This window comes from Colobus angolensis, unplaced genomic scaffold, assembly GCF_000951035.1.
Source record: "Colobus angolensis palliatus isolate OR3802 unplaced genomic scaffold, Cang.pa_1.0 Scaffold15, whole genome shotgun sequence".
Taxonomy (NCBI): Eukaryota; Metazoa; Chordata; class Mammalia; order Primates; family Cercopithecidae; genus Colobus; species Colobus angolensis.
Window position 1 is genome coordinate 1,963,385 of NW_012114599.1, and position 24,284 is coordinate 1,987,668.

Sequence of the window (24,284 nt, forward strand, 5' to 3'; positions counted from 1 at the left end):
CAGTGTGGCACAGGCCTGTAATCCCAGCTACTTGGGAGGCTGAGGCACGAGAATTGCTTGAACCCGGGAGGTGGAGGGTACAGTGAGTTGAGATTGTACCACTGCCCTCCAGCCTGGGCAACAGAGCAAGACCCTGTCTCAAAAAAAAAAAAAAAAGGAATATATATATATAGGTATTTGAATGTGTGTGTGTACATGCATATACTTATCTATATTTGGCCCTTTTCAAAGAAGATTTGAGGTGCCTCCGTAATTTTTCTAATAACCTTTTTCTTAGATAAATAATATATTCACATTGTAGAACATATGTACACAAACGGGACCACCTTCTCCACATGTACAGTTTTATGACCTGCTTTTCCCCCTAGTGTTGTAGTCCTCCACTGACCCCTGGGTTACTTCCCTTATTCCTTGATACTAGCCCCCTTCCCTCACTGTCACTCTTTTCACTACTCATATAATAATTTCAACACACACGTAGATGATCTTTCAACAACCTGGCTTCTCAGTTTCTTGAACTTTCCGCCACCTCAGCCACTCACTCCTTAGATGTTTTTCAAGACCAAGAATTTCAACTCTACAATCTGTACATGAATCCCACTCTCTAATATCCCAACCCTAACAATTTTTCCATTCCCCGCAGGCTACAATCCTAATTTATTGATTCTCCCTCCTTTTCACTACGTCTCAGCCCCCTTCTTCCTTGCAAAGCTCCAATCCCATAGTTAATCATTATAGTTATTCCTTGCATACACTGTCAATTCCCTTGCCCCTAACTGCTCATCTTTTACTTGTTTGGCAAAGCCACAACCCTGGTTACGTCTCTCTTTATATTTATTACCTGCATTCATGTAGCTGCATGACTGGTCTCATGCTAAATTCTTCACCTCTAATGGGCACTGAATGGACTTCTCTAGTCCGTTTACTTTCCCATTCTCTTGGGTGGTTTTATCTTGTATATCTTATTTATTTATTTATTTATGACACTGTCACCAAGGCTACAGTATAGTGGCACAATCATAGCTCACTGCAGCCTCAATTCCCCAGGCTCAAGCTATCCTCCCCCTCAGCTTCCTGAATAGCTGGGACTACAGGCACGCACCAGCCACCATGCCTGGATAATTTTTTAAATTTTTAGAAGAGGCGGTCTCATTTTGTTGCCCAGGCTGGTCTCAAACTCCTGAGCTCCAGCGATCCTCCCGCCTCATCCCCGCAAAGTGCTGGGATTACAGGCATGAGTCACGCACCCAGCCACTCTCCCCTCTTTTCAAACCTCCTACGCTTCCTCCCCCATCCTCATTTTTGGTTTTTCTTCTCAGCCATTTTTTGCCATCTCTGCTCTTCCCTCATCTCCATCTTGGAGTGCCCCAGGCACTCAAACCTCTGCTCCTTCCCTGAATGGTGATCTCATCCAGTCTGAGTCAAGGCTATGAACACCATCTATTTGTTGGTGATTACCAAATTTATATCTGTCACCTAGATTTTTTTCTTGAATTTCAAACTTGCGTATCCAATTCCTTTTTTTTTTTCTGTAGAGACGGGGTCCCACTATGTTGCCCAGGCTGGTCTCAAACTCCTGGGCTCAAGTGGTCTTCCTGCCTTGGCCTCCCAAAGTGCTGAGATGACAGGAGTGAGCCACTGTGGTCAATTCCCTTTTTGATTTATCCATCGGTATGTTTAATCCTGGGTTTGTGAAGCTTGGCACTGCTGACATTTTAGGCAGGATAAATCTTTGTTGTGGTTGGGTGGTGGGGGGTGCTGTTCTGTACATTGTAGCACCTGGCCTCTACTCATTAAGTATCATTAGCAATCTACTCTTCCAGTTGTAACAACCAAAAATGTCTTCAGACATTGCCATGCTCTTGGTTCAGAACCACTAGGTTGAAGCAATATGATAGTGAGTGTGATCTCTGAGTGGTTTTTCTCAAGGCTAGCAGGGATATTGTGAACTGTCTTCATTCTTGACTTTGTCTTACTACTCCCTGTCACTCTCGTCCTGGCCTACTTGTCCTTCTGGCTGTATCTTGAACTTACCACTCACACTCTAACCTCAAAGTATTTTCACTGTATCCTTTTTCTGGGATACTTTTTTGTTTGTTTATTTTTGTTTTTTTTGAGACGGAGTCTCACTCTGTCGCCCAGGCTGGAGTGTAGTGGCCGGATCTCAGCTCACTGCAAGCTCCGCCTCCTGGGTTTATGCCATTCTCGTGCCTCAGCCTCCCCAGCAGCTGGGACCACAGGCGCCTGCCACCTCGCCCAGCTAGTTTTTTGTATTTTTTAGTAGAAATGGGGTTTCACCGTGTTAGCCAGGATGGTCTCGATCTCCTGACCTCGTGATCCGCCCGTCTCGGCCTCCCAAAGTGCTGGGATTACAGGCTTGAGCCACTGCACCCGGCCTTTTTCTGGGATACTCTTATCCAAGATATCTGGATGGCCTACTCTCTGTCCTAATTCAAGTCTTTGTTCAAGTGTCATGTTCTCAATGAGCCTCATTTAAATTTACTATTCAACGCTTCAGATCTTCCCTGCGTGGCTCTTATATTTTTTTCTTGGCATCTATAGCTGTCAAGTGTACTATATAATTTACTTGCACTTTGCATTGATTATTTGTTAACCTGCCTTCTCCCATGAATGAAGCTTCATGAGTACATGAATTTTTATCTGTTTTGCTCCTTATTATACTGTCTAGAACAGTGTCTGATGATTAATATTGGTTGAATCTGTGAATGAATTAATGATTATTCAAATACCTGAAATCTGACTGGGCCTTACTCATTTTGTTTTCTTATGTGTATGTGATTGTCTTTAACTGTATATTGCTCATTACTCTTGATAATGTATTTTTGTGAATTCCCCAAGGCCTAAGGTTTGCTTTTGCTTCTGTTAATATTTAGGGGAGCTACTAGTCTGGTACAACTCAAAATCCAGTGTTTATGTCCTCTTGGATCACCCTAGCATTGTGAATTTGGGCTGGAATTCATGAAAGGGACAGCCCATGGTTATACTCTCTCAGGGATGGGTTTCTTCTCCCTCCCAATTCTTGCTTAGTACCAAGGCAACTCTCTGCAGTCCCCTTGGCAATGGAGTGAAGTGGGAGAGTTTACTTTCAGGAATTACCCTTCCAGGGTCTCAAATTCCAGTGGGTATCTCCCATTAGACTCCTTCCTCTGTTTATCATGAATAGGCCCAGGCTTTGACCCCTGGATTCTTCCAGGGCTCTGAAGTTCTTTTAAACTCAGTTGCATTCTGTTGAATTTAGTCTGGACCAGCAAACATCCTCTAGACAAAATTGGGCCACTTACCTTCTTGGCTTCTTGCTGCCTTTTGGTTTAGGATCATATAGTTTCCTACTATATTGTTGGCAATTCCGTATCTTTTTAAAAACTCTTCTGTAGCCAAGCAAGGTGGCTTATGCCTGTAATCCCAGCACTTTGGGAGACCAAGGCGGGTGGATCACGAGGTCAGATCAAGACCTTCCTGGCTAACACAATGAAACCCCGTCTCTAATAAAAATACAAAAAATTAGCTGGGCATGTTGGCGGGTGCTTGTCGTCCCAGCTACTCAGGAGGCTGAGGCAGGAGAATCACTTAAACCCGGGAGGCGGAGCTTGCAGTGAGCCGAGATCACGACACTGCACTCCAGCCTGGGCAACAGAGCGAGACTCTCTCAAAAAACAAAAAACCTCTTTTGTTTGTTTGTTTTTAATATTTTACCTTTCATTTCTAGTTGTCAGCAGTGGGGAGGTTAATCGCCCAAATAAATAACCTAGCATGTCATTTGCAGAAACCAGAATTTCTTCTTTTTAGAAATATATTATGAATTTTTTTCATACCATCATGTATTCTTTACACATCATTTATTTTTATGTATTTATACATTTGTTTATTTATTTTATAGAGTCAGGGTCTTACACTGTTACCCAGGCTGGTTTTAAACTCCTGGACTCAAGCAGTCCTCCTGCCTCAGCCTCCCCAAGTGCTGGGATGACAAGTGTAAGCCACCATGTCCAGTCTATACATCATTTTTAATAGCTGCATAGTGTTCTTGTATATGGACATATCCTAATATATTCGACCATCCCCTATGGTTAGTCATAGAGTGGAATTGTTCAGGAAAGGATGTATTGAAGTCTGTGTCTTTCCAGATGCATTGCCCAAAGTCCTAGAGACAGGTTGTCCTATTCTGCAACTCTACTTTGCAGAGTAGAAGTCCATTACCATTTGAAATGCATCATTTATATTTTCAACTAGAAACATGGATCTAATGACTTACATGGAGGAGTTTAAAGTATAAACTTGAAATCAACATGCTAGGGTTACTTCAGGACAACCTGAAGTCAGTTTAAACTGTGCCAGTCAGAGCATGGTTCCAGAATCTATCTACAATGAATGGGACAGGGAGAAGATGGTGATGCTGTCTCAGCCTGTAGCCAGTGAATCATTACTGAACAAGGTCGGTCACTGCAAAAAATGTAGAGTACTACCACTGTGAAGATGCAAGGGAGTTTCCAGAAAATGTTGATCACTAACTGGCTTTATCACTTGCATCAAATGGTGAAAATGAGTCATGGTCTTTTACAATCCAATTAAAATAAATATTCTGGTTAAAAATGAGCAAAGGGTGGCCAGGCATGGTGGCTCACGCCTGTAATCCCAGCACTTTGGGAGGCCGAGGCGGGCAGATCTTGAGGTCATGAGATCAAGACCATCTTGGCTAACACGGTGAAAACCCAACTCTACTAAAAATCCAAAAACAAGTTAGCCGGGCGTGGTGGCGCATGCCTGTAGTCCCAGCTATTCGGGAGGCTGATGCAGGAGAATGGCGTGAATCCAGGAGGCGAGCTTGCAGTGAGCGAAGATCGCGCCACTGCACTCCAGCCTGGGTGACAGTGTGAGATTCCGTCTTAAACAAACAAATAAACAAAAAATGAGCAAAGGGCATGAGCTGGCAATTCACAAAGAGATACACCAATTACCAAAAAAGAAAGTAATGCTTGGCTTCAACTAATAATTACAGAGGAATAATAGTGAGGCACAATTTTCGCCTATCAGGTGATCAACTATATAAGTACTGTACGTTGATACCCAATATTGGCAAAGGGGATACAGAAACAGATACTCTCATATGTTGTTATATGAATACAAACTGGTGCAAATATTTTAGAGGGCATTTGGCAACCTAGCAACATTCTAAATGCACATAGCCTTAAACTCAGCAATGCCAGTTAAATAATGATACACCCATAAAAATGACATACTGTGCAACCATTAAAAATGTTGAGGTTGGCCAGGTATGCTGGCTCATGCCTGTAATCCCAGCACTTTGGGAGGCCGAGGCAGGTAGATCACCTAAGACCAGCCTGGCCAAAATAGTAAAATCCTGTCTCTACTAAAAATATAAAAAAATTAGCCATGTGTGGTGGCAGGCGCCTGTAATCCCAGCTACTCAGGAGGCTAATGCAGGAGATCGTTTAAACCCAGGAGGCGGAGGTTGCAGTGAGCCACGATCGTGCTATTGCACTCCAGCCTGGGCAACAAGAGCAAAACTCTGTCTCAGAAAAAAAAAAAAAAAACGATGAGGTAAATCTATATGTGTTCATATGGAAGCATCTCTAAGTTGTTACTACATGAAAAAAAACGAAGGTACAAGTCAATATTTAGAGTATAATCCTGTTTGTATAAATGAAAACAAAATACATATATGTGATGTTAAATGCATACTTTTTTCCCCTGAGAAATACTTTCATAATCACCAACAGTGGTTTCCATTTGGAAAGTAGAGGTTAGATAGGGAGCAAGGAGACTATTAATTTTTTTCTTTCTGTTGATATTGTTTTCAGTGTGTAAATGATACTCTTTCAATCATGCCCATTTGTAAGTAACTCAAAATTTTTCTAACATTTTTGTTCTCTTGTTTTCTTAAAATGTTCCATTTTTTAAAAAATTCTCTTATTTACTTCCTAGGTTGGGAACATTTCAATGAAAATCACAATTAAGCAAATGAAATTTGAAATTGTCTGAAGTTTCTGTCCAGGTTAGCTTTAGCATTGCCTTGGAAGATGAAGCTCATGTAAAATGAAACAAATTTGGCAATTCTATTCCCTCCCTGCCCCTATATCTGTTTTTGGTCAAAAAGAGGTAGCCAGGCTAGAAAGGTACCCCATTAAATTAGAGAATGAATCAAAGGATCCATTTGAATATGTTCAAAATACATCCTTGAACTAGTTGAGAGACAGGTTGAAAAATCTGGCAGTTAACTCACTGATCTTTGTTAGCTGTGTTTATAGCTGTGATGAGGATATCTCTGAAAATAGATGAATTTGCAGAATGCTCCGTGGTAAAATGACTGCTGAAGGGATTTTCAAAGGATAGTTTTTCACTGAGCATGGCATTAACCAAAGTTTGTGCCCACAGAAGGGCTGACCTGCTAGCAACACTGCAGCAGTAACGGTAAACATCAGAGTGGGCATCCTGGATCCTTCAGTAGCCACACAGCATCCCTGGAGAATCCTCCCACCGAGTGTACGACCCTACCCCAGGTGTTCAGTGTGTTCAGTAAAGTGGTAAAATGATAAATTTTACTTAGAAAGCAACAAACAACAGCAGTGATCTGAATACTCATTTTAGACGTGAAGTGTGTGTTGATTTTGAACAGTTGCACTACTATATAGCTATAAACCAGTTCACTAGGAAGGGTGCTATTCACTCTGAGAACCCAAGAGTTACATGTGGGAATAACAAAGAGCATAATGTAGTGAAGATGAAACAATTCATTATTCATTTAAATGAAAAAAAGTAACACTCAAAGTGGTTAGTCAAGCGGCTTATTTAGCAGATTTTTTTTTTTTTTTTTTTAAAGGCGGGACTTCTCAAAGAGCCCCTGCAAAGTAATGCAGTGATTGTCACTTAAAATATGTCAAGAGTGTGGCAAACAAAAGTGAAGTTTGAAAGCTGGATACAGAGAATTTATCTCAGGGATGACACTCACTTGTAGTTCTTAGTGAAAATTACAAGATATTGGTGAAATTAAGGATATCATTAGTATCATTAGGCATGTTTTGTTTCTTTCTTCTTCTTCTTCTTTTTTTTTTTTTGAGAAAGTCCCATGTTGTCTGTTTCTCAGACCTTAAAGAAATCTGAACAGTGAGTCAGTAATGTTTCCATATGACACAAGAGGCTTTACTTCTGAGAGAGAAGAGACACTTGAAGAAATTTTATCAATAGTACCTAGAAATGGCTGGGCGTGGTGGCTCATGCCTCTAATCCCAGCACTTTGGGAGGCCTCTGGCGGGGGCAGATCACTTGAGGTCAGGAGTTCGAGACCAGTCTGGCCAATATGGTGAAACCCCATCTCTACTAAAAATGCAGAAATTAGCTGGCTGTAGTGGTATGCCCCTGTAGTCCCAGCTACTCAGGAGGCTAAGGCAGGACAGTCGCTTTAACCTGGGAGTTGGAGGGTGCAGTGAGCTGAGATCACGCCACCACACTCCCCGATAGAGTGAGACCCTGCCTTAGAAAAAAAAAAAAAAAAACCAGTACCTGGAAATATTGTCCCTGCCAGCCCTCTGGCTGCATTTACCTTATGATAATTCTAATAGGGATTCTAAAGGTGTAGAAAATCTGTTGCCTTCTGACTCACCTATTTGTGGGTCTGGGTTCTCAAAATGGTGTCACGCTGACTTCTAGTTTCCAGTTCTCCATGTAAATAGCTTGGAAGTTGCAGTTCCATCCTTACAACAATTTAAAAGCTAAACAAACTGAAAAATCAACAATTCTTTTAGACTTGTAAGAGAGGTCACAGGGCACACTATCCCCAAAATTGGAAATATGGCCAGGAGGATACAGAGAATTACAATTTACCAGGGCAGAACATACCAACTTCTGCAGCAACCATGGCTGGGGTAGGAATACCTGAACTACAGCTAATGAATTGCTGGAGGCTAAGTGTTAGCAAATCTGAGAGTTAAAAGCTCCAGGAGGACCTAATCATAGGGGGACCCTCACATGTTTTGAGGTTTACCTGCAGGAGCTCTCCCAGGTTCTTATAGAGAAAAATCCTGCCCCTGCTGCTGGCAGAGGAGAGGAAAAGGAACCATTTTGAAATATGTCAGATACTCTCTTATTAACAAGGCCTGCCCTCAGGAAAAACTATTCAATCAGGACCTAACTGACCTGAGGGAAGGGCAATACCCAACTCCAGCCAGCTTTTGTCATCCTGTGCCACCTAAGGGTGGGGAGGTAGCTGAGAAAAACTTGTGAAATTCACGGTACAGATGGTCACAGATTTTCATGAGTCTATACCAGAGAGAGGTACAGACTCATGAAAAAGACTGATACCACAGCGGGGTGCAGTGTGGCTCACTCTTGTAATCCCAGCATTTTGGGAGGCCAAGGCGAGCGGATCACAGGGTCAGGAGTTTAAGACCAGCTTGGCCAACATAGTGAAACCCCATCTCTACTAAAATTACAAAAATTAGCCTGGCTTGATGGTGGGCGCCTGTAGTCCCAGCTACTCAGGAGGCTGAGGCAGGAGAATCGCTTGAACACGGGACACGGAGCGTGCAGTGGGCTGAGATTTAGAAGTAAATGGGTAGAGAAAGATACACTACACAAATGCTAATTGTTCTAACCACCAATTAAAAGACAGATTGTCAGAGTTAATCAAAATTGTCAGAGCATAATCTTGTATCCTGTCTACAAGAAACCCACTTTAAAAGTAAAGACAAATAGCAACCAGATGAGGTAGTTCATGCTTATAATCCTAGCACTTCAGAAGGCTGAGGCAGGAGGATCCCTTGAGGCCAGGCATTCAAGACCAGTCTGGGCAATATAGTAAGACGCAGTCTCCACAAAATACTTAAAAATTATCCAAGCATGATGGCACACCTGTAATCTCAGCTACTTGGGAGACTTAGCTGGGAGGATAGCTAGATCCCAGGAGTTTGAGGCTGCAATGAGCCACTTTGCACCACTGCACTCCAGCCTGGGCAACAGAGTGATTCACTATTAAAAAAAAAAAAAAAAAAAGTAAAGACACATATAGATTAGAAGTAAATGGGTGGAGAAAGATATACTACGCAAATGCTAATCAAAAGAAGCAGGAGCCTCTTTTCTGGCTGGAACCATGGAGGGTGTCAAAGAGAAGAAGTTTCCTGCTGTGCCAGAAACCCTTAAGAAAAAGTGAAGGAATTTCACAGAGCTGAAGGTCAAGCACCTGAGAAAGAAGTTTGCCCAAAAGATGCTTTTAAAGGCAAGGAGAAAGCTTATCTATGAAAAAGCAAAGCACTATCACAAGGAATATAGGCAGATAGACAGAGCTGAAATTCAAATGGTTAGAATGGCAAGAAAAGCTGACAACCCCTGTGTACTTGCAGAACCCAAATTGGCGTTTGTCATCAGGATCAGAGGTATCAATGACATGAGCCCAAAGGTCCAAAAGGTGTTGCAGCTTCTTTGCCTTCATCAAATCTTCAATGGAACATTTGTGGAGCTCAACAAGGCTTCAGTTAACATGCTGAGGATTGTATAACCATGTATCACATAGGAGTACCCAAATCTGAAGTCAGTAAATGAATTAATCTACAAGCATGGTTATAGCAAAATCAATAAGAAGCAAATTGCTTTAACAGATAACGCTTTGATTGCTCGATCTCTTGGTAAATGTGGCATCATCTGTATGGAGGATCTGATTCATGAGATCTATACTGTTGGAAAATTCTTCAAAGAAGCAAATAACTTCTTGTGACCCTTCAAATTATCCTCTCCACGAGACGGAATGAAGAAAAAAACCACTCATTTTGTAGAAGTGGAGATGCTGGCAACGAGGGGACCAGATCAACAGGCTTATTAGAAGAATGAATGAAGGTGTCTACCATGATTATTTTTCTACTCTGATCAGTTAATAAACAGTACCTGCTCTCAAATTGAAAGAAAAAAAATAAAGCAGGAGTAGCTATATTAGTTTCAAACAGAGCAGACATCAAAGCAAGAAGTGTTATCAGGGATGAAAAGGGGCATTACATAATAAAGGGGTCAACTCTACAAGAAGATATAATTATATTTGGCAATGTGTATGTGCCTAACAACAGAGCGTCAAAATATGTGAGGCGACAACTGATAGAACTGCAAGGAGAAATGGATGACTTCAGTATAAATACCCCTCTATCAGAAATGGACAAATACAGCAGGCAGAAAATCAGTCAGTACATAGTTGAACTCAACAGCACCATTTAATCAACAGGATATAATTTATATCTATAGACTGCCTCATCCAAAAACAGCAAAATACACATTTCCTCAAGCTCACATGGAACATTCACCAAGAGAGATCACATTCTGAGCCATAAAGCATAACAGGGCTAGCAGCGGTGGCTCACGTCTGTAATCCCAGCACGTTGGGAGGCCAAGGCAGGTGAATCACTTGAGGTCAGGAGTTTAAGACCAGCATGGTCAACATGGTGAAGCCCCATCTCTACTAAAAATACAAAATAATTGGCCAGGTGCAGTGGCTCACGCCTGTAATCCCAGCACTTTGGGAAGCCTAGGCAGGCAGATCACAAGTCAGGAGATCGAGACCATCCTGGCCAACATAGGGAAACCCTGTCTCTACTAAAAATACAGAAATGAGCTGGGTGTGGTGGCACATGCCTATAATCCCAGCTACTGGGGAGGCCGAGACAGGAGAATCTCTTGAACCAGGGAGTCGGAGGTTGCAGTGAGCTGAGATTTTGCCACTACACTCCAGCCTGGCAACAGAGCAAGACTCCATCTAAAAAAACAGATTAGCCAGGCATGGTGGCGAGTGCCTGTAATCTCAGCTACTTGGGAGGTTAAGGCAGGAGACTCACTTGAACCCAGGAGGCGGAGGTTGCAGTGAGCCGAGATCACACCACTGCACTCCAGCCTGGGTGACAGAGTAAGACTCCATATCCAAAAAGAAAAAACCTTAACAAATTTAAAGGAATAGAAATTATGCAATGTCTGCTCTCAGATGACAATAGGATTAAACTACAAATCAGTAACACAGACATAACTAGAAAACCCCAAAATATGTGGAGATTAAACAACACACCTCTAAATAACACATGGATCCGTGTTATTAGAAAAAAGTCTGAAGAGAAATGTTAAAATACTTTGAACTAAATGGAAGTGAAAACAAAATTTGTGGAATGTAGCAAAAGCAATGCTTAGAGGAAAATTTGTAGTATTTAATGCATGTATTAGAAAAGAAGAAAGACCAAAAATTAATCATCTAAGTCTGCACCTTAGGAAGCCAGAAAAGAGTAAAATTAAATCCAAAGTAAGTGAAAGAAAAGAAATAATAAAAATTAGAGCAAAAGTTGTTGAAATTGAAAACAGAAAATCAATAGAGAAAATCAAGGAACTCAAAACTGATTCTTTGAAAAGATAATGAAATTGATAAGCCTCTATCTAGGCTAACTAACAAAAAAGAGAGAAAACACAAATGACTAATATCAGACATAAAAGAGAGACATCACTACAGATCCTATGGACATTAAAAAGGATAGTAAAGGAATATTCTGAATAACCATATTTCACAAATTTGATTACCTAGATAAAATGAACCAATTACTTAAAAGATAGAATTTTCCAAAACTCACATGAAAAGAAATAGACTCTCAATAGGCCTATATCTATTAAATTGAATCAGTAATTATAACCTTTCAAAATAGACATTGCCAGGCCCAGATGCATTCACAGGTGAATTCTATCAAACATTTAAGGAAAGAATTATGCCAATTCTTTACTAATCCCTTTCAGAAGATAGAGGGCAGAGGACACACCTCCTAACTCATTCTGTTAGGCCGGAGTCACCATAATATTAAAACCAGACAAAGACATTACAAGAAACGAAAACTACAGACCAATATGTCTCATGAACATAGGTGTAAAAATCCTCAACAAAATGATAGTAAATTAAGTCTAACAATATATTAAAAATTATACATCGCAACCAAGTGAGATTTATCCCAGGTATGCAATGCTGGCTCAATATTTTAAAAATCAAATAATTGATCACATCAACAGCTAAAAAAGAAAAGTCACATAATCATGTCAATAGATGCAGAAAAAACATTTGAGAAAATTTAACATGCATTTATGAAAATAATTCTTGGTAAACTAGAAATACAGAGGAACTTCCTCAATTTGATAAAGAGTATCTATAAAAAAACCTAAGTTAGCATCATACTTAATGGTGAGAAACTAGAAGCTTTCCCACTAAGATCAGGAAAATGGCAAGAATGTCCTCTCTCACCATTCCTTTTTGACATTGTAGTGGAAGTTCTAGCTAATGAAACAAGACAACAGAAGGAAATAAAAGGTATACTGATTGGGAAGGAAGAAATAAAACTGCCCTTGTTCACAGATAACATAATTGCCTATGTAGAAAATCCAAAAGAATCAACAAAAAATTCCTGAAACTAATAACAAATCATAGCAAGTTTGCAGGATAAAGGTTAATACACAAAAGTCGATTACTTTCCTATATACCAGCAATGAAAAAGTGGGATTTGAATTTTAAAACACAGTACCTTTCAAAAAGCATGCCTTTCTCTCTCTTCCATTGACCAAACATTTGGCTAGAAATTGTAAGATTAGATGAAATGAATTTACTTCTCTTCCTTCTCAAACTACATGTGTCAGAACTCACGATGATAGAAGGATTATTTGCATTATGAAATAAAATATTACTGGTAAGGTCAAACATACATATATAATGCCTTCACATTAGAATGTTGAAAGATGACATACTTAGGTATAAATCTAACAAAATATGTACAACATCTATATGAGGAAAACAACACACTGATGAAAGAAATCAAAGAACTTGGCCGGGCGCGGTGGCTCACGCCTGTAATCCCAGCACTTTGGGAGGCTGAGGCAGGTGCATCACCTGAGGTCAGGAGTTTGAGACCAGCCTAAAGAGAATGAAAAGACAAGCCACTGACTGAGAAAATATTTGCAAAAGATATATCTGATAAAGAACTGTTAACCAAAATATACAAAGAACTCTGAAAACCCAGCAATAAGAGAATAACTCAATTAAAAAATTGGCCAAACTCCTTAATATACATCTCCCCAAAGAAGACATACAGATGTCAAAAAAGCATATGAAAAATTGTTTCACATCATGTGTCATCAGGGAAGTGCAAATTAAGACAATGAGATACTACACAAATACGAAATGGCCCCAATCCAGAACACTGACAACATCAAAGCTGGCAAGGATGTGGAGCAACAGGAACTCTCATTCATTGCTAGTGAGAATGCAAAATGGTATAGCCACTTTGGAAGACAGTTTGGCCATTTTTTAAAAAACTAAACACACTCTTACATAAGATCCAGCAGCTGTGCTCCATAGTATTTACCCACAGGACTTGAAAGCTTACACCCACGCAAAAGCCTGCACATGGATGTTTAGAGCAGCTTTATTCATAATTGCTCACCTTTGGAAGCAACCAAGATGTTGCTCAGTAGATGAATGGATAAATAAACTGCGGTACATCCAGACAATGGAATATTATTCAGCACTAAAAAGAAATGAGCTATGAAGCCATAACTAGACATGGAGGAAACATAAATGCATATTACTAAGTGAAAGAAGCCAATCTGAAAAGGCTACATATGGTGTGATTTCACCTATATGACATTCTGGAAAAGGCAAAACTATGGAGACTATAAAAAGATCAGTGGTTGCCAGGGCTTGAGGGGAGGGAGGGATAAATAGGGAGAACACAGGATTTTTAGGGCAGTGAAACCACTCTGTGATACTATAATAATAGATACATGTCATTGCACATTCGTCAAAACCCTTGAATGTACAACACCAAGAGTGAGGTCTAATGTAACATAAGGACTTTGAGTGATAATGATGTGTCAGTGTAGGTTCATCAGCTGTAACAACTGTACATTTTTAGCGTGGGATGATGATAATGGAGGTTATGCATGTGTGGGAGCAAAGGGTATATGGAAATCTTTTTCCTTGCAATTTTGCTGTGACCCTAAATCTGTTCTAAATAAAGTCATGTGTATGTATATGTACATGTAGATATATATGTATACGTAGTCACACCAAGAGCCTAGTAAGTAGGGTTGGCTTTTTTCACATTATTTCAGTTTTCTGACGTTGATGGTGTTTGGTGCAACATAACTGAATTATATACCCACACTAATATCATCCTGCCACATTCAAGCTCTTATAAGATTTGAGTGCCTGGCTGGGTGCGGTGTCTCACATCTATAATCCCAGCACTTTGGGAGGCCAAGGCAGGTGGATCACTTGAGGTCTGGAGTTTGAGACCAGCCTGACCAACATGGAGAAGCCCCATCTCTACTAAAAATACAAAATTAGCCGGGCATGGTGGCGCATGCCTGTAATCCCAGCTACTTGGGAGGCTGAGGCAGGAGAATCACTTGAACCCGGGAGGCGTAGGTTGCAGTGGGCCAAGATCGCGCCAATTGCACTCCAGCCTGGGCAACAAGAGCCAAACTCAGTCTCAAAAAAAAAGGTTTGAGTGCCTAATCAGCATGGATTGAAACATTAATTAGTGAGAATCAGATATTTTTACTGGCATCTTGTCTAGATTCTCTAAGCCTTAAAAATGAAGAACTGGCCAGGCATATTGGTTCACACCTATAATCTCAGCACTTAGGGAAGCTCTGGTGGGAGGGTCGCTTGACCCCAAGAGTTTGAGACCAGCCCTGGCAACATAGTGATATCTCAACTCTATAATAATTTTAAAAAACAGCTAGGTGTGGTTGCATATGCCTATAGTCCCAAGTAGTCAGAAGGCTGAGGCAGGAAGATCGCTTGAGCCTGGGAGGTTGAAGTACAGTGAGCTATGGTTGCACCACTGCATTCCAGCTTGGGTGACAAAGCAAGACCCTGTCTCAAAAAAAAAAAAAAAAGAACTGAGACACATATGTTAGAATTAGAAATATATATATATATATATATACATACCATTAGACCCAAGGAAAATGGAACCAAGTTTAGTAGTACACAGGAAAACAGTCTCCTACCTAAAACAACTGACTAATCAAGACTATGAAAAAAAAGCCCCCTTTCAACTATGTTAAATAGCAAAGGATGGTAAATGCCAAGTATATTAGGACACATATATATGTTACAGGTAATCAATATTCCTTTCCAGAATAATGCTAAGAGTTTTTCCATGAGCACTTCATTATGGAAATCTTACATGGATTGCTGAGTATAGATAAATAAATGACTGCTTTAAGAGTTTTTTTCCCCTTTTCGGTTTTCTTTTTTTTGCCTCCTGTTTATATCTGTGTATGTGCAAGAGAGATAGAGAGAGAGAGCATAAAGCAAAGATGCACATTTTAAAAACAGAAAACAAACATCCATGTAATTGTCATCAAAATCAGGAAATAGGACATTGCTGGCCCCCAAGAATGCCCCGTTTAAATTGTGTTTCTGTGCTTCTATAAGACACAAGAATGACACAAGAATGCCCTTGTTTCCTTGGTGTTTGTGATGTCAAGTGAGCACTCAACAAGCACAGGTGCATCAGGAAAATGCATATGTTTCACCATAAAATTTGTATTTACTTGTTATCATCACTCTATCCACAAAAAGCTGCTTCTGCAATCAAAGTTGTATACTAATACGGGAAAGACAGCTGCGGAGCGAGATATAGTAGTGAACTTCCATGTGCCAGGTAGTGCTAGGAGGTAGATGCCTTTTTAACAAAAGCGGTATTGTTTCTTAAAATCTGATGTAAAAATAATAGGGGGTGGAGGGGATTATTCACTTCAGATCCTAGGATTTTATAATGTAACTCCTCTCCTCCTCCCTGCCAGCTCTGGAGGTCTAGGTGATCTCCTCCTGGCTTCTCATTCTCCTTCTTTCTCTCCCTCCCTTCCTTCACATACCTCCTATTTCTTTTTTTTTCTTTTTTAGACTGAGTCTTGCTCTGTTGCCCAGGCTGGAGTCCAGTGACACAATTTTGGCTCACTGCAACCCCCGCCTCCCGGGTTCAAGTGATTCTCATGCCTCAGCTTCCCAAGTAGCTGGGGTTACAGGCACCCACCACCACCCCTGGCTAATTGTTGTATTTTTAGTAGACAGGGTTTTGCCATGTTGGTCAGGCTGGTCTTGAACTTCTGACCTCAAGCAATCCACCTGCCTCAGCCTCCCAAAGTGTTGGGATTACAGGCATTAAGCCACTGCACCCGGCCTCTCCTGTCTATTTTAACCAGTTCCTGACATTCTCATATCATACCTTTGGGCTAATGTCCCTAGATCCAGGGGCAATGGAGCAACCCAGGTTGTTTGCAACAATTTCCTGATGGAAATAGTGTTAGATGTGAGGCCTCTCTTTCTTGGAAGACCCTTGCCTGAGCTCCTTGAGGAAGTCCTGCCCTTCTTAAAAGCCTCCCTCAAATCTCATCATGTTTGTCATCTTGAGGTCACCCAGTTGGATTTAATCTCTTCCTACTCCCATATCTTCGATCTGTCTTTTAGCACTGATGACAGTGGTTTATGTTAGGATTGTATCTGTAGGTGCCTCTCACTCCTGCTGGTCAGGGACCGTAGCTCTCTTAACCACTGTATTCCCTACCACTAGTGCTGCGCTTTACCCCAGAGCAGGCTCACTAAATGGCTGAATTGATTTGTTGAATCTAGAGTATTTAAAATGTGATCACTGCTGGACATAGTGGCTCGCATCTGTAATCCCAGCACTTTGGGAGGCCAAAGTGGGTGGAATGCTTGAGCTCAGGTGTTTGAGACCAGCCTGGGCAACATAGCGAGACTTTGTCTCTATTAAAACCAAGAAAATTAGCCAGGTATGGTGGTACACATCTATGGTCCCAGCTATCTGGGAGGCTGAGTTGGGGGGATCACTTGAGCCTGGGACGTCGAGTTTTCGGTGAGCTGTGATCATGCCACTGCACTCCACTCTGGGCAATAGAGCGAGACTTTGTCTCTAAATAAATAAATAAAAATAAGATGTGATCAGGCCAGGTACAGTGGCTCACATCTGTAATCCCAGCACTTTGGGAGGCTGAGGCAGGAGGATTGCTTGAGCCCAGGAGTTCAAGACCAGCCTGGGCAACATAATGAGATCCTGTCTCTATAAAAAATAAAGAAGTAGCTGGGTGCAATGACACATACCTGTAGTCTCAGCTACTTGGGATGTGGAGGTAGGAGGATCACTTGAGTCCAGAAGTTTGAGGCTGCAGTGAATTATGTTCATGCCATTGTACTCCAGCCTGTATAACAGAGAACCTACCTCAAAAAAAGAAAAAAAAAATGTGGCTGGGTGCCATGGTTCATGCCTGTAATCCCAGCACTTTGGGAGGCTGAGGCAGGTGGATCACTCAAGGCCAGGAGTTCAAGACCAGCCTGGCCAACATGGTGAAAGCCCGTCTCTACTAAAAATATAAAAATTAGCTGGGCGTGGTGGTGCGCACCTGTAATCCCAGCTACTTGGGAGGATGACACAGAGAATTGCTTGAACCGGGAAGGCAGAGGCTGTAGTGAGCTGAAATCACGCCACTGCACTCCAGCCTGGGTGACAGAGTGAGACTCTTATCTCAAAAAAATAAAAAGAAAAAAATGTGATTAATTTGACATTTTCCTATGCAGCATCTCAGGCATGTTGTCTATAAAATTCACCATGAAGACTGAATATATGTTAAATGTTTTGAAGCTCTACCTTTGGAAATGTACCTTTTCCTTTTCCACTATTAAAGTAAAGAAGGAATTATTCAATGTTGTATGGTCATAAAATAAAAGATTACGAATGACAGATAGTGAAGTGAGTTTACAACCTCTATTAATCTCTTGGTGTCCTTGTCCATTCTGTGCAGTCACTTCAGCTTTCTCCGGGACAATATAATGTGCTTCCTGCACCGGTTCCCAAATATGCTTCCAGGTAATTATATACTTACTAAATAAGCCACCTTTCTGTTTACATACCTACATGCCAATCCTCATGGCTTTTAAACCTCATTTATGCACCTCATATGCAGATTAACATTTTAAAATATTTAATGAAAGACAGGGAATAAGTTAACAAAGATCTTTAAAAAATAGATTTAGAAAATCATTTTTCTTTTTTTTTTTTTAAATATAGGAGCTGTGTATTTCGGTCAACAGTTCAAAGATTCCCAACAACCTATTTTATTCCCGTAAGTATAATGTAGACAGTTAACTGATGATGAATTTGATGTTTGAAATATGCTGTGCTTTCTGGAGTGGAGCAAGATGGCCAAATAGAACCCTCCTGTGAGCGTTCCTCCCAGCAGGAACACCAAACTGAACAATTATTCACACAGGAAAACACCTCTATAAGAACCAAACAGCAGGTGCGGGATCGCAATACCAGGTTTTAACATTGTGTCAAGGAAAGAGACACTGAAGAGGGTAGGGTAGAAAAGACAGTCTTGAATTGCCGACACCACCCTCCCCCATCCCCTGGCAGCAGCCATGTGGCATGAAGAGAGAATCTGCCCTTGCGGAAGAGGGAATGCTGTGATGGTGGGACTTTGCACAGGAACACAGTGCTGCCTGTCACAGGGAAAGCAACACAGGACAGAATTCAGTTGGTGCCCGTGGAGGGAGCATTTAGACCAGCCCTAGCCCATCCCAGCTGTTCGATACTGAGTTCCAGCTCTCTCGACCACTGTGGGCTGAAGTGCTCTGAGGTCCTAAATAAGCTTGAAAGGCAGTCTAGGCCACAAGGACTGCAATTCCTGGGCAAGTTCTGGTGCTGTGCTGGGCTCAGAGGCAGTGGACTTAGGATACATAAGACCTAGTGAGACACCAGCTGGGGCAGCCAAGGGAGTGCTTGTAGCAGCCATCCCCCAGCCCCAGGCAGCACAGCTTGCAGCTTCAAGAGAGACGCTTGCCTTTTGCTTGAGAGGAGGAGAGGGGACAGTAAAGAGGACTTTGTCTTGCAATCTGGATACCAGCTCAGCCACAGCAGAACAGGGCACCTCAGGCAGAGTCCCGAGGCCCCATTCCAGGCCCTAGCTCCCAGACATTTCTAGACACATCTCTGGCCAGAAGAGAATCCACTGCCTTAAAGAGAAGGACCCAGTTCTGGCAAGATTCACAACTTCCTGACTAAAGAGCCCTTGGGCTTTGAATAAACGCCAGCAGTGGCCAGACAACACTCACTGCAGGCATTCGCCAGACAGTGCTGTGCTGCTTCAGGTGTGACCCAGCACATTCCCAGCTACAGTGGTCACAGGGAGAGACTACTGCTTGAGGAAAGGAGAGGGAGGAGCAAAGGGGATTTTGTCTTGCTGCTTGGATACCAGTTCGGCCACAGTGAAGTAGAGCACCAAGCAGGCTCCTGGGGTTCCCAATTCCAGGCCTTGGCTCCTGGATGGCATTTCTGGACTCCCACTGGGCCAGAGGGGAGCCCATTGCCCTGAAGGGAGAGACCTAGGCCTGGCAGCATTCCCCACAAGCTGACTGAAGAGCCTTGAGTGAACATTAGTGGTATCCAGCTAGTACTTGCTACAGGCCTGGGTGGTTGTGTCTATAGAGAGACTCCTGCTTGAGGAGAGGGGAGGGAAGAGTGGGAAGCACTTTGTCTTCTGGCTTGGGTGCCAGCTCAGCTGCAGTAGAATAGAGTACCAAACAAATTCCTAAGTTTCCTGACTCCAGGGCCTGGCTCCCAGATGGCATTTCTGATCTGCACTGGGCCCAGGGGGCAGCATGCTGCCTTGAAGGGAAGAGCTTTTGTTTGGGCCTTGAGTGAATATGGGCAGTAGCTAGGCCATAGTTACTGCAGGCCTTGGGTGAGACCCAGCACCATGCAGGCTTTGGCTCTGACCCAGCGCAGTCCCAGGGATATTAGCCATAGAGGTGCTTGTGTCACCCCTCCCTCAGCTTTAGCCATCTCAGTACAAAGAGAGACTTTGTTTGGGGGAAGGGAAGGGAAGAGAACCAGAGACTCTGCCTGGTAATCCAGAGAACTCTCTCAGATATTATCCAAGACTACCAAGGCAGTACCTCTACAAGTCTACCCGAATCACAGCAATTACTAGGCCTGGGGTGCCCTCTAATGCAGATGCAGCTACAGTGACCAAAGACAGATTACAGTGCTTAATTCCCTTTGAATACTTGGAAAGCCTTCCCAAGAAGGATAGGTACAAACAAGACCAGCTGCGAAGACTACAATAAACACCTAATTCTACAATGCCCAGACATTGGCAAGCATACAAGTATCAAGACCATCTAGTGAAACACAAGCTCACCAGTTGAACTAAATAAAGCACCAGTGACCAATCCCAGAGTGACAGAGATATGTGACCTTTCAGACAGAGACCTCAAAATAGCTGTTTTGACAAAGTGCAACAAAATTTAAGATGACACAGAGAAAGAATTCAGAATTCTATCAGATAAATTGAGCAAACAAATCAAAATAATTTTAAAAAATCAAGCAGATACTCTGGAGCTGAAAAATTCAATTGACATACTGAAGAATACATCAGAGTCTCCCAATAGCAGAACTGATCACACAGAAGAAAAAATTTGTGAGCTTGGATGGGGTACAGTGGCTCATGTCTGTAATTCCAGCACTTTGGGAGGCTGAGGCGGCAGATGGCTTGAGGCCAGGACTTCAAGACCAGTCTGGCCAACATGGCAAAAGCTCGTCTCTACTAAAAATACAAAAATTATCTGGGTGTGGTGGTGCACACCTGTAATCCCAGCTACTTGAGAGGCTGAAGTATGAGAATCGCTTGAACCTGGGAGGTGGAGGTTGCAGTGAGCCAAGATTGTGCCACTGCACTCCAGCCTGGGCGACAGAGTGAGACTCTGTCTCAAAAAAACAAAACAAAACAAAACAAAAAGAATCAGTGAGCTTGAAGACAAGCTATTTGAAAACACAGAGGAGACAAAAGAAAAAAGAATGAAGCATGCTTACAAAATCTTTTTTTTTTTTTTTTTTTTGAGACGGAGTCTCGCTCTGTCACCCAGGCTGGAGTGCAGTGGCCAGATCTCAGCTCACTGCAAGCTCCGCCTCCTGGGTTTACGCCATTCTCCTGCCTCAGCCTCCCGAGTAGCTGGGACTACAGGCGCCCACCACCTCGCCCGGCTAGTTTTTCGTATTTTTTAGTAGACATGGGGTTTCACCGTGTTCGCCAGGATGGTCTCGATCTCCTGACCTCGTGATCCACCCGTCTCGGCCTCCCAAAGTGCTGGGATTACAGGCTTGAGCCACCGCGCCCGGCTACAAAATCTATAAAATAGCCTCAAAAGGGCAAATCTAAGAGTTACTGGCCTTAAAGAGAGAGATTGAAGTAGAAAGTTTATTCAAAGGGATAATAACAGGGACCATTCCAAACCTAGAGAAAGATAGAAATATTGAAGTACAAGAAGGTTATAGAACACTAAGCATATTTAACCCAAATAAGACCACCTCAAGACATTTAATAATCAAACTCCCAAAAGTCAAGGACAAAGAAAGAATCCTAAAGCACAAGAGGAAAGAAGAAAATAACATAGAATGGAGCACCTATACATCTGGCAGCGGACTTCTCAGTGGAAACCTTACAGACCAGGAGTGAGTGGCATGACATATTTAAAGTGCCGAAAGAAAAAAACTTATCCTGGAATAGTATAGTCAGTAAAAAATCCTTAAAATGTGAAGGATACTTTCCCAGACAACCAAAGCTAAGGCATTTCAACACCAGACCTGTCCTACAAGAAACGCTAAAGGGAGTTCTTCAAATTCTGAAAGGACATTAATGAGCAACAAGAAATCATCTGAGGCCAGGTGCAGTGGCTCATGCCTGCAATATCAGCACTTTGGGAGACGGAGGCAGGAGGATTGCTTGAGTCCAGGAGTTCAAGACCAGCCTAGGCAACATAGAGAGACTCCATCTCTACAAAAAAATTTTAGAAATTAGCTGGGCATGATGACATGCACCTGTGGTCCCAGCTACTCAGGTAGGCTGAGGTGGGAAGATCACTTGAGCCCAGGAGGTTGAGGCTGCAGTGAGCCACGTGTGTGCCACTGCAGCCCAGCCTGGGCAGCAGAACAAGACCGTGTCTGAAGAAGAAAAAGGAGAAGGAGAGAAAGAAGGAAGAAGAAGAAGAGGAGGAAGAAGAGGAAGGAAAGAAAGAAGAAAGAAACCTAAAACTTTACATGGAACCACAAAAGACCCAGAATAGCCAAAGTCATCCTGAGCAAAATGAACAAAACTGAAAGAATCATATTACCTGACTTCAAATTATACTGCAGAGCTATTGTAGCAAAAACAGTATGGTAGCATAAAAACAGACACATAGACCAATGGAACAGAATAGAGAACGCAGAAATAAATCCATATATCTACAGTGAATTCATTTTTGACACAGGTGCCAAGAATACACATCAGGGAAAGGACAGTCTCTTCAATAAATGGTGCAGGGAAATATGGACATCCATATGAAGAAGAATGAAACTAGAACCCTATCTCTTGCCATTTTACAAAAATCAAATCAAAATGGATTAAAGACTTAAATCTGGCTGGGTGTGGTGGCTCATGCATGTAATCCTAGCACTTTGGGAGGCAAAGGCAGGAGGACCCCTTGAGCCCAGGAATTTGAGACCAGCCTGGGCAACATAAGAGACCCTGTCTCTAGTTTAAAAAAACAAAAACAAAACATAAATCTAAGACCTCAAACTATGAAACTATCAAAACAAAACATTGAGGAAACTCCAGGACATTGGTCTGGGCAAAGATTTCTTGAGTTAAACCCCATAAGCACAGGCAACCAAAGCAAAAATGGATAAAAGGGATTACATCAAGTTAAAAAGTTTCTGCACAACCAAAGAAACAGTCAACAAAGTAAAGAGATGACTCTGAGGGACAATATTTGCAAACTATCCATCTGACAAAGGATTAATAACCAGAATATATAAAGAGCTCAAAAAACTCAATAGGAAAAAGGTCTTTTTATTTGAGACAGGGTCTTGCTTTTTCACCCACGCTGAAGTGCGGTGATGCAAACACAGCTCACTGCAGCCTCGACCTCCCTGGAGCAAGCAATCCTTCCCCTCAGTCCCCCAAGTAGCTGGGATTACAGGTGCATGCCACCACACCCAGCAAATTTTTGTATTTTTTGTAGAAATGGGGTCTTGCCATGTTGCCCAGGCTGGTCTTGAACTCCTGAGCTCAAGCGATCTGCCCACCTTGGCCTCCCAAAGTGCTGGAATTACAGGCATAAGCCACCCTGCCCAACCTCAATAGGAAAAAATCTGATAATCTGTTTTAAAAAATAGGCCAAAGATCTGAATAGACATTTCTCAAAAGAGGACATACAAGTGACCAACAGGTGTATAAAATGGTGCTCAACATCATTAATCATCAGAGAAATGCAAATCAAAACTACAATGAGATATCATTGCATCCCAGTTTAAATGATTTATATCCAAAATACAGGCAATAGTGAATGCTGGCGAGGATGTGGAGAAAAGGGAACCCTTGTACACTGTTGGTGGGAATGTAAATTAGTAAAGCCACCATGAAGAACAGTACAAAGATCCCTCAAGAGAGTAAACATAGAGCTACCATATGATCCAGCAATCTCACTGCTGGGTGTATACCCAACAGAAAAGAAATCAGTATATTGAAGAGGTATCTGCGCTCCCATGTTTTCTGCAGCACACTGTTCACAATAACCAAGATTTGGAAGCAACCTTAGTGTATATTAGCAGATGAATGGATAGAGAAAATGTAGTACATATACACAACGAAATACTACACAGCCATAAAAAATAATGAGGTACTGCTATTTGCAATAACATGGACAGAACTGGAGGTTATTATGTAAAGTGAAATAAGCCATGCACAGAAAGGCAAACTGCATGTTCTCATGTATTTGTAGGAGCTAAAAATTATTAATAAAACAGTTGAACTCATGCAGATAGAGAGTAGAAGTAGAAGGATGGATACCAGAGACTAAGAAGGGTAGTGGAGGATGGGGAAAGGGAAAGTGGAGATGGTTAATGAGTACAAAGATATAGTTAGATAGGATGAATAAGATCTAGTATGTGATAGCACAACAGGGTGATTACAGTCAACAATAATTTATTGTACATTTAAAAATTGGCTGGGCATGGTGGCTCGCACCTGTAATCCCAGCACTTTGGGAGGCCAAAGCAGGCGGATCACTTGAGGCCAGGAGTTCAATACCAGGCTACCAGCCTGGCCAACGTGGTGAAACCCCATCTCTACTAAAAATACAAAAATCAGCCAGGTGTGGTGGCATGCACCTGTAATCCCAGCTACTC

The 24,284-nt window shown here is 42.0% G+C and overlaps 1 protein-coding gene across 1 annotated transcript in view; it reads left to right on the plus strand.

Moving 5' to 3' along the window:
• The window catches only part of LOC105507399 (chromosome unknown open reading frame, human C2orf61), a 60,698-nt gene that overhangs the window by 7,152 nt on the left and 29,262 nt on the right, over window positions 1-24,284 (plus strand). The window contains exons 4-5 of the mRNA XM_011935863.1: window positions 17,860-17,924; window positions 18,126-18,180. Of these exons, the coding sequence (XP_011791253.1) occupies window positions 17,860-17,924; window positions 18,126-18,180 (120 nt within the window). The remainder of the gene's footprint in view (window positions 1-17,859; window positions 17,925-18,125; window positions 18,181-24,284) is intronic.